The sequence below is a fragment of the Crassostrea angulata genome, chromosome 1, assembly GCF_025612915.1.
Source record: "Crassostrea angulata isolate pt1a10 chromosome 1, ASM2561291v2, whole genome shotgun sequence".
In the NCBI taxonomy this organism is placed as follows: Eukaryota; Metazoa; Mollusca; class Bivalvia; order Ostreida; family Ostreidae; genus Magallana; species Magallana angulata.
Genome location: NC_069111.1, coordinates 42,933,416 through 42,945,237, shown reverse-complemented (window position 1 = coordinate 42,945,237; position 11,822 = coordinate 42,933,416). Strand labels below are relative to the sequence as shown.

Here is an 11,822-nt window from a genome sequence, read left to right as displayed (position 1 = left end):
GCAGTTAACAGCGTTCAACGTTTGTGACGTCATAATAAAACTCGTCATTTTAACCTTTAGGTACCGTGTGTGCATTACAGTGTTATAACTGCCGTAGCTTTCAACACACTTTACAAGCAAAAAATATGTGGAATGTTAATATATTCATTTTTTTTTTTGCCAAAGGCTAAGTACATACCTTAATTGATATGCTATGCTAATATACTCATTTTTGGGGGTTGATTTTAATCAACTCTCCTATGCAGTTACTCAGACAACCGAAAGTGAAACAGTGTTTGGACCTCAGCATAAATCATTGCTGCTGACAAGACTTAGTTCTTGAAAATAATTGATAAATTCGATGTAATGTATGCTAAAGCATTGTTTTTCAAGGAAACTTATTTATAAATACCTTGAAAATAGTCAGATTTTAAATGGTACGAACAATTTAGATATTTTTTGTAGTCGTATGTATTCCTACGCCAGAGTTCAATATAGTCTCGTTCAACTTGACACCCGGCTGTCTCCGTAAATCCTTGTTTAGGTGTCAGCCGAGCGTTTGGTTGAACGAGACTAGAGTTCAATATTGCTTGGATCCATGCAATTTTCGAGAAATATTTCTATTACTGATACATAGTTTGATTGAATTAATTTTATCTTTAAATATTATTTAACATGATTCATATGGGGGTTTCTCGACATTCTTGTCGAAAAAGTACAAAAATTCATTTATAAAAATGTGCGTGATTCAAATCAAATTAGAAACTACATGTACTTGTCATGGAAAATAACATATCATTGATTTTAAAATAAACAAGCATTCTGAGAGTATTGCATAAGCAATACACGTCCCCTACCGGTTTGTGGAAATTGTGAAAACAATGCACTGTTATGCAGAATATCGAACCCAAACATTAAAAAATTGGAATATAAAAAAATAATTTTCTCGAAAATATGTCAACCAGACGCTACAAAAGTGTAAACTTGATCTGTAGTTTGACATTTTAAAGCTGTTCAGGAAATTTCATATTATTCCTCAAACGCATCAAGAAAAAAAGTTTAGAAAACTGAAATGGGACAGGCAGACGGACGGACAGACGGACAGACGGACTGACGGACGCAGAAATAAGCTATAGTCCCCTCCGGTGAAAACTGGTAGGGGACTTATAAACATCGACAAAATCAACTCCCATCAGTTATTCAGTACTTTGATTTAATATTGTTGTGTTAAATAAAGTACAAAATTTACTAATTGTTAATAGAGCTCGATCGCTTAAAGTATATATCACGAAATTTAATATAAGTGTAAGGAACTATTTACTATGGAAATCTTAAAAGAAATCAATGCGGGTTTCAATGGAATATGGTTCATCATGTCACTGAATAGCGTTGTCACTTGTATATATGTATAAAGAACACAAATGTAAATCGTACATTTTCAGCTTCGTCGCAATCCACAGCCAATATACCGGTAACTGACCGAGGTCCAGAAGATAACTATGCGGACTTGCGACCGTGGCTTCAGACGATGCATTTTCATGAATGTGAAGAAACATTGCATGAAAATTTAAACAGTTTGCCGATCTCGAAACGTACCGCAGAACAAACCCTGGGTTGTGACGATATCATGGTTACTCTCAGTCCTACATATGGGTTAGTTTTATCAAAACCTTGATTTTTTTGGCATACAACTACTGGCATTTAGTTGAATAGGAGTGTTCAAAAAAGTTAAGCTAAAGTATTTTTATTTGTGTCTAGTACAACAAAGAAACATAAGGGTGATGTATAAGTATTTGTTGTATTGGGAAGGCATCTGTAAAATTTCAACAAAGGAAAGAATGACGTTTAATGTTTCCTTATTCAATTGTAAAAAGTGAAGTCTGTAGCAATCGTACTAAAATGCAGGTTTTATTTTAAAAGTCATAACGATGGATAACCTTGCTTTTCCTGCTAACGTTTGCGGGCAGACTGAGAGTGCTTGCATGACCCGACGGACCTCTTCCATAAAATGGACCCCTGGTGGACTAGAGTTTTGAAGTCCAAAATGATGATAAAAGAAACAACAGCACAAATAACACAGGCGCCTAGCACTCCAATCCCTTTCGCAGACGACCGATCATCGTTTGCACTGGTCTTTTTTCGACGATAGGACGAGAGTTCATTCTTGTTAATGGTAAGTGCCTTTTTTATTTCTTTGATCTTTTCTTTAAGTTGTTCCTCAGTCATTGTTTTGACAGAAGTGGTTTTATAGGCGGTTGTAGTAGCGGCGGCGTTTGTGGTTGAGGTGGTTTTATAAGCGGTGGTAGTAGCGGCGGGGTATGTGGTGGTGATATCAGACTTCGGTTGACATGGCTGACACATGGAACGTTGAGAGGTTTGTGGAGATGTTACTTCCTCGTCTACTTGATCTGATTGAATAACAAATATACAAGTTAGTTATTCGAACCAAAATATTATTAAAATATTAGGATTTGTTTTGATGCATACATGAATGCATCGTAATGGCTCATTAGATAGATTGAGCCAACCTCTGTTGTTAGAGAAACTCCATATACTTTAGCTTCTTAGGTTTAATTTGTTGCTTACCGCCTACAGAATTATGTCGGGTTTTCACTTAGTCCTCAGATGGTGAGGCGAACTTTATTTGTTTTGTTTTGTCGGGGACCCACATATTTTGAACATCAATAAAAGGATGAAAGAAATAATGTGGAAAAAAAACCGTAAGTACGACAATGTTACTGTTGCAACTTACCAACTATAAAAATGTAAACGACAATATCGTGACGCATTCTATCCAATGTTATTGTGACATTTTATTTCAATGCAAAAAAAATTGTAGTATATATACTTTTGTCTGAATTTAAAGGTATATGTGGCGTATTTTTTCATACTAAGAAATATTTGATTTATTTATTTATTTAAATAAGTTATATTAAAGCTGCTTGGTCCGATTCTATATCAAATTTTATGCACGCTTTTAAACAATGGCTCTGTTTAGTATATGTATAATAATAGACATTGCAATAGTTTTACCCGTCAATTATACCAAATTTCATTGGTGAAAAATACGTTCAAAATTTGCTAACAAAGCAAACGACATTAAAAGGTACCGCGTTATTTCGCCTCATGTTAAATTTCACCCCTAGCTGAGGACGAGACGGGTATGGTTGTATTACGAATTTGACATCGCTTTAAATAAAGGTTGAAATGATCAGACAAATTACAAATAAACATGTGTACGTTTTGTTCGCTAATGTTTCTGAAGTCTGCTTTCTTTACAATCGATGCATAGCATGAGTAACCCCAATCATTCGGGGGACGAAAACAAACGGTTTCATTTTCTAAACATTCCTGCATTTTGGTTTGTTTTTTCGTTTGCCCAAAAGGAAATTATTTTTATTTACTTTGAATATTTCTAACTTTGAAAGGAGACTGATTCTGCTGGTGTAAATAGGAGAAAGTTCATAACTTTCTAAGATAAATGATTTGTATGGACAAAATTTTGATACTGTAATAACAAAAAAATCGGACCAAGCAGCTTTAAGATATATCTTCACAATAAATTACGCAGTTTATATCATTCGGGTTAAAAAGATAAAGAAATAAATAAATTTTTAAAATTATTGTGGAGTCGATAGTAAATCCAGCATTTGAATTAACCCCGCTTTAAATCGGTCATGCGATACCACGCTTAGTCTATCACAACAACAATGGCGACGACAGGAAAGATATATATATATACTGTTAAGTTCGACAGATTTGGCAAAAAACGAAAAAAGAGACAGACTGACAAGGATAGGAACAAAGGGAAGATTGTCATCGGAGACCATGTAGATTGATGGAATAGGAATCAAAGCCGAAATAAACTTAAGTTTATCATGAAGTTTTAGGGGTTTTGCCAGTCAGGTTCGTACAGACTCCATGTGTTCCATGTCTCTACTTTATAAGTTATAAACCACAAGTAGAGGAATTTTTTAGTAAAGAATAAATAAACACTCTTAGTACTTGCATCCTTCAGGAAGAGGGGGTATTCACTCATTTTACCGTGTCGTTGATGATAAAATCGTGTTTCATCTTTACTACACATAATTAGCAATTTATATCGTTCTACATTAATGAATAACGGAATAATATTGCTTCAGGTATCCTCTGATATAAGAATTATCTAATTTAAGACATGAAAAACGTGATTCTAATTTGTAACAAAACTGTTCTTCCATCGTGTTTTCAATGCTAGGTTTTCCCGCACTCATGCGCAGTGGCGTTACAAATGGCGGATCACATTAATACTCATCAGACGTGTAGCAAAGTTTAGGGACAAACAACCAAAGAAAGAACATGTTTTACGGGCCTAGAGTTTGTGAAACGTCTAATTATAGGAAGCACGATGTATATTTTTACTCAAACTTATGTCAAAAATTTTACTCCAAATACGCCACATATACCTTTAATAATTGAATATTTTAGGTTACATATTGAGTTTCTGATTTTATTCAGAAAATGAACTTACTAGATTTTAAAGAATCCAAAATTCAACCTTAGAAATCATTGACTAGCAATAATTACCAAAAACAAAACCATTACTTTTTATTGTAGACGTTTTAGGGACATCCAGGTTAGTTGTGATATCAGTCGTGACGTCGCTTTCATAAGTACCATAGTCAATGGTGGTGGACGTGGCAGTAATTTCGCAAGAATTTACCCGACGTTCGCTACCCTCCGTCTAGAAAAAATAAGAAAATTAAAATACCAATATTGTTTTTCAAAACATTACACAGTAAAACATGCAGTGATAACGATGTCCATCTCAGCATCAAAACCAAATACTGGTAACATATTAATTGTTGCAGTTTGCATCCTTTAAGATATCTGATAGCTGAGGGAGATTTGACAATGTGAAACAATTGCTAAATACAACCCATCTGAGGGCAAGATCTGCTTGCCTATCTGTAACATGTCCACTAGCAGCTTGATACATATGGAGTACGCAACTTATGAATCCTATCTAAAATGCTTATGTAAGATACTGTGGTTTCATCAATATTCGTTGAATACCAATTTTCGTGGATTTCGTTGTTAAGTTGATCCACGAAATTAAATGTTCATTGAAGTGCAATTTTTATTAACATTTTGTATTGATAGGGTCATTGGCCACGAATTTACATATCCTTGAAACTGTAATTTTTACTTTATCCACGAATATTGATGCCCTTGAATATTAATGAAACCACAGTAGACTATTTTCTTCCAATTATACAACAAGCACCTGATCTCATTATTAGGCGATTAACTCTCCATAGTTGAGAGAAAATAATAAGATATTATATTGTATGTTATTATGTAATAGTTAAAATATAGCTGCCTCCCCAAGTATGAGAGATGTAAATGTGAAAGATGGTTGTGCGCAGATTTCAATTCAAGATGGAACTATACGTACCTTTATATGGATATAGAGTACAATAAATTAGTTAATGTATACGTAAATAATTTACATTGCCAATAAACGACAAACTTAATTCTGAAGATTGAAACCAAAACAACAGAATTAAACATGATAGTTGGTATCAGTTGTCTGCTGTGTAACACAAAACCATGTAAGACATTTCTTGATTGGTTCATGTTACAATATAATAAAGTCAATTTTCCGTGTTATATATATATATATATATATATATATATATATATATATATATATATATATATATATATATATATATATATATATATATATATATATACACACTGTGTATGTGTCCTTTATATATAATGTCGGTAAAGTAAGATTAAGTCATCAAAAAGCTTGAAAAGTGAAAGGTTCATTCTTACTATTTCAGAATTGAACTTGAGACCAGCAATGCTGAAGGAAGACCCCCCGTCAGTGATACGGTAAATGTACACACTCATATTATAGCTATCTTCAACAGATTTGCAAATAGTCATCGATATATTAAGAACTCGCCCATCGTTGTCAGATTCTCGAATTAAGTCTTTGATAATAGTGATTTTGTCCGTGTTGCCTTCATATGTTTGATAGGTATAGTTTACTTGAGAAACCAACCCAACATAAAACGCTGTAGGGTCATTTTGTCTCCGTCGAGGAATTATAACAGATGGTATATACTGTTCTTTCGATGGTACTAATACCAAGCCTTCATCGTATTTGTCGCTTCTAGATGGATTGTTCCCTGAGAATATTTGATATAACCCTATCGGCTTGTTAGAGGTAATTCGGTATATATCTGAATCTTGGATGAGTTCATCTTTAAATTTCCCAGCGTCAATCATCCAGCTTTCTTTGTCATTAATTGCCACAGTAGTCAAGTTGAAATGCGCTACAAAACGAAGTTTAGACAGTGGCATAATCTCTGTGTTAATTGGAAATGAATAAAAAGCTTTACCATACTGCTTAATTGGAAGAATTTGTTCCATGGACGTTGTTGCACCTTTTATCATACCACCACAGAATACCACAACTTTAAATGTCGTTTTCAAAAGAAGCCCGCTAAAGTCATCAGAGCTCTGTAATGCAATGTATCTGGATTTGTTATTTTGCACTATAAATGGATTAGTGTTGGATAAGGACAAAGAATCAATGGTTTCCCCACCAACATGGTGCTCATGGAAGACGGTGATGTTGCCGTTGTTATTGTTTTCTAAAGTAATCGTAGTATTTTCACGAAGAGTAACTATGGAACAAACGCACTCACCATTCATTTTTGCATTGCAAAATGGAACCATTCGGAATTCTCGACCTGCCTCTGTACACGGATAAACAAGGTATGATGAAATAGAGTCCGGGCCCTTAACAAGAGCAGTGACGGTCACGGGATTTGATGTAGTAAGTTCAAAAACTGGATTTTCTATATTCGTATATCTATTCAAGTTTTTAAACTGTTCGCGCAAACTTATCTGTTCAGTATGCCCTGAAGTGAGAGTTAAGGGCACATTGAATTGTTCGAATTGAATACTCGCTGTTGTGTTTGCATCTGTGGTAGGTGTGATCAGAATGTATGCGTCAAAATTCCTCAGGTCAAGGTTTCGAAAGAAGGCAACAATAAAATGCTTTCCAGAATGATCTTGGGAATGTCCTGTTGATCGAAAAAAAGATATTCATATATTAGTAATTCATTTTATAAAAAAAAATTATTCCTCAACAACAGATGTTATTTTCAAAAATTCAGTTCTAATTACAAAAAATAATAAAATCAATAGTTTCCATACCTGTTGTAGCGATAACTAGGCAAGCAACAGTTACGAGAACACTTTGGTAACCCATAATACTATTTTAAAACTTTCTTTAGAATGTTGGCCTTCTGCACTGCAAAAGTTGATCTGTACTGGAGAAAGGGTTTGGAGGGAAACTTAAATATTTAGAATTTAATCTATTAAATAAACATTTCATGTGATGAAGTACCCCCAAGTTGTTAATTAAACACTGCCTTGTTTGTTAATCAGACTATGTCAAGCAAATGCAACACAACATCATTGCTCCGACCCAACGGCCATAGATACAATATATTTTTTGCAAAGTCAATGCTCGCATTTTACGGTATGATGTGGCTTAACATTTGTTGATGTTTTAAACGATGTAGCGACTCATATATTTGATGGTAAAGGCCAATTGCTATGAAGGACTAGTTCTACCTCGAAGTTCTGGACAATGGCTACGTTTAGTTATAGGTTGCTAGGTAAATATCCAATCAAAATTAAAGTTAGATTTATAAAACCGTATCAAAAGCTGTGTAAGGTCTATCAGCATACCGTTCGGGGTCATCTGAGAGCGACCTTTAAAAAAGGCAATGAAAACACTGCTGTCGAAATCTTAGCGGTAATTCGAACGCATGTTTCTTTTCTGTGTAATATATAATGAACAAAGACATGGTGGATTCTTAGTCTGAGTTATTGTTGTTTGCATAAGTCATGAAAGAAAAGCTGATCGGATGGAAACAAGAAGAAAAATTAGAGGCAAGTGTCAAAAGAACGTCTACAAACTTTTTTTCAGGAAAGTTTTTGCAGTACATAAAAACTCCACTCAAAGACATATGGACAAAGTTAAAAAAAACATCAGCCATTCTATTCTTATCAGATTACACCAACCAAGAATTAATATAAGCAGCACTTACCGAGATTATATCAGTAAAAATATTGCGACCACCAATTTCCTTCTCTAGCAAAAAGAGGAAAAATCGCCATTATGGGTAAAACTGTCTGAATAAAATTTTGCAATATCCATGAAAAATTTTCCAACATTTTTGTCACAAAGGCACCCTTTCGCTATATATATATATATATATATATATATATATATATATATATATATATATATATATATATATATATATATATATATAAAGACATTGAAATTGTCAAATTTTCGGATTTTTTAAAATAAATTACATGGGTAATAACAAAAAAGACCAGTCTTTAGAGCGATCGGTCGTATTGCCAACACCTTTTCTAAGTTGTTGTTCTGTACATAGTTTCTTTAGTAGTGTTAGTTGTCGTGCTAGATTTTATTTTCTTTGATCTTACCCATGTAATTCATCTTTTTTGTCCTGAAGAAGGGACGGTTGTCCCGAAAATCTGATGATTTCCTTTGTTCATGTCGTTAGCCATTTTACAGTGCTTTATATATTCAGTTTACTGGCTTAGTATCTACAAGGGTTGTTCAGAAATTATTGAGACAACATAAATATTTCCCTTTCTAAGTGACGAAGTTTAGTGAAAAATGGCATAAACGTTGAAGAAACCTAATCAAAACATCGAGCAAAGTAATATTACGAAACAATTAATAATTTGATTACGAAGGTACGCAAAAAAGTATATGGTCAGAGTGCCCGGCGCAGGCATAAACTTGGAGTTTAAAAAAACTAAAACATCTACATTTTAGGTGTTGGTAGACCTACAATTAATGAAAAAAGAAATTGAATTTTATTTGTTCATTTTACTATTTATTGTGACTTACTTTTATGCAAGTTTCACTAGTGTTCATTTTGATATACAGAGATGGTTAAAAAATGTACCGAGCGATAGAAATCGGTTTATTGAATTTTGACGTCAAGGCGGTGCAGGAAAAAAAATACATCAAATTGGTGGAAATCTCGGACCAGGGCCCTTTCTGACCAAGAAATTGCTTAATCAAAAACTATACGATGGAAAGGGGTCAAATGCTTCATCTAATGGGGGTTTATTTACCGATTGCTGAATTATAATTAAAACAGAGGGGCTAAATATCAGGTATTTTTTACACACAAACTGATTTCAACAGGTCTAATATACATACAGAAAAAATGTAAGAGAGGTTTTACAGTAAGTTGACTTTTGGTAAGAAATAACTCGATTTTTTAAAGAAAATCAAGAATGGAGAGAATATGTATCTGTTGCAATTTTTAATTAAAAAGAAAAGATGAAAAATGAAGAATAGCTCATGTTTCCGTTCCTATGTAAGGTGCTCAAATCAGAGGAGCAAGGAGAAACGTTAAAATGACCTTGCAGTGAGTTTGTGGTTGCTCCGGGTCAAAAGATGTAGGCAAGTTTGTTAGCTTATCAGGAATGAACAAATTTGCCATTAAATTCAAAATTTTCACGTTAAAAGGTATCCTGGATTATTTTCTGGTGATATGATATGTCTTTTTTCCTAAGGGAGTAAGAGTAAATGTCTCAATAATTTCCGAACAACCCTCGTATATATTTCATCCAACACTTTGAAGATGCCAAGTGTCGTGATTTTTTTTCTATGCTTTATATAAATATGACAAAACAATTTTAAAACATGTTCAACATTCAAAAGATATAATATTTACAAGAACAGCTTTCAGCTAACTCATTGATTGCAGTATCAAATAAAAACAAGCGTCCCTTCCAAAGGAATGGACAAAAAGTAGTATTATTTATCAATACATTTTTAAAAGCAACACGACTCATCTTATCACGGCATATATTTAACTCTTTGCCTCTTTCGATCATTGTGACATTACAGCAACTTTACATCAACTTTTGTTATATGATGTTATCTTTTTCCCAACAGCGCACTCGCGATAACGTGTAAAAAAAAAACCCGTGAATTTGTAAGTGAAGTGTGCCGTGTGTATTTAACCAATTCCATCGAAATATAGGTGGTCTTTTTAGCTCGTCAGTTTTGAGAACATGTAGAACTTTAATTTGAGTCTATAAAGGTTTATTTGATAGGATTTGTATTTGTTTAATAGATTGTTCATTTGCTTTTTCACATTTGACAAGGTTATTCCATTTAACGAGGCCGGGTCTAATTTGTTCTGCCCTCGATTTTTTAATGAAAATTTTTACATGAATTTCTACTGATATAATTATTATTTTAAGATAAAAAAAAAATAAGTCATTTACCACATCGTTTGTTTAAGGGGTCATCTCAAAGTTTGTTAATTTTTAACATAGGTCCCTATGGGATTTTGCTTGAAATATATCAATTTTGCACATTTTTTACATTTTTTTTAAAACTTCTGCTCTAGGGATTTCTTTTTCTGTTCTACATATTAAAGTTAATGCTAAAAGGCATCAAATGGTCAAATAAAAAAAACCTTTTACCTCCTGGTTTGTTCCAGGGGTCTTATCAAAGTTGTTTTTTGTATGCCCAAATTCCCAGATTTGTCAGATAATGGCTATTGTTTATTTGACAAAGGCGGAAATGGTGATCTTTATAGTATTAGTAAAACATTCAGACATATTTAAGTAATGAATAAATATATAACATCACATACTAAGAGTCATCAATATAAAATACATGGTTTCTGTCTTGAAATATATGAATTAAGCTATATTTATGCGGGTTAAGAAAAAGTAACAGAAGGCTAAGCTTGCTGAGCCCTCTTCATGTTTTCGACCCGAGGCCAAATATAGCTTATACTTCGAGACATTTAAGTTTATTCCACAATGTAATATCAATTTTACGCATGAAAGGAGCTATTTTCAACACATTTTGCTGAATATCTGCAGTTGAAACTATCACGCCATGGCGTCAACCAAGCAAAAAGATGACGTCACAATACAAATAAAACGCTGCGCGAAAGCGTGCGTACTCGATCTGTACTCGGCCTCGTTAAATTATGTTTGGGAAAATTGTATAATATGTTGTGTAAAAACTCAGTACAATTTAAACTTTATTAAAAAAAATTCTTTCATTCCTTCACTTTATTTCTCATAGCGTTTAAGACCGTTCATAACTTATAAAATGAAAGTGATGATTTTATTTTGTATTTATTTATAAACCTTATTACTACGGGAATTTAACATGTTATAATTAATTAATGTTCAAATTATATTATAGCATTTTATTTTATCCACAAATTATAATAAAAAAAATTAAATACATATATAAATCAATTCGTCAACAATTTAGCGTATCTTTGGCTGTCGATCACATGCACGACCAAACGCATGCTGTGCATACATGTACGACAATAACGATTTAATTAATGAATGAATGTTCTAATCAGCGAAAGAAAAGGCGTCACTAGGAACCATTTAAAATAAAAATTTTTTAGTTTCATGAGTTAGCATTTTCTCAAAATCTTCTAATTCAACTTCTAATCGAGTATCTAGTCATATTTCAAGAACCTGGTTTGGAATTAATATGGATAACTTTGTCAGCAAATTTTATGTTTCTGCTTCATTAGTCATAACAAATATTTACACTAACATCGAAGTGTCTCACGAAATGAAATGGCTACTGCCTCGAGAGAAAGTACAAATTAGATCTCGAGAAAATTGCATTTAAATATTCAAATTACATTCAATATGTAAATGGAGTTTGAGTAAACAGGCTTGGAGATTGGATCAATGATAATTCTATGTCGAGAAAAAGCCGT

The 11,822-nt window shown here is 33.1% G+C and overlaps 1 protein-coding gene across 1 annotated transcript; it reads right to left on the bottom strand.

Moving 5' to 3' along the window:
- Positions 1-1,742: 1,742 nt before the first annotated feature.
- On the bottom strand, positions 1,743-7,295 carry LOC128159351 (uncharacterized). The gene is made up of 4 exons (XM_052822415.1): positions 7,201-7,295; positions 5,806-7,067; positions 4,564-4,702; positions 1,743-2,387 (listed from the first exon to the last, which is right to left on the bottom strand). The coding sequence occupies exons 1-4, from the start codon at positions 7,253-7,255 to the stop codon at positions 1,930-1,932; spliced, it is 1,914 nt and encodes a 637-aa protein (XP_052678375.1). The 5' UTR covers positions 7,256-7,295; the 3' UTR covers positions 1,743-1,929.
- Between the last annotated feature and the right edge of the window lie 4,527 nt (positions 7,296-11,822).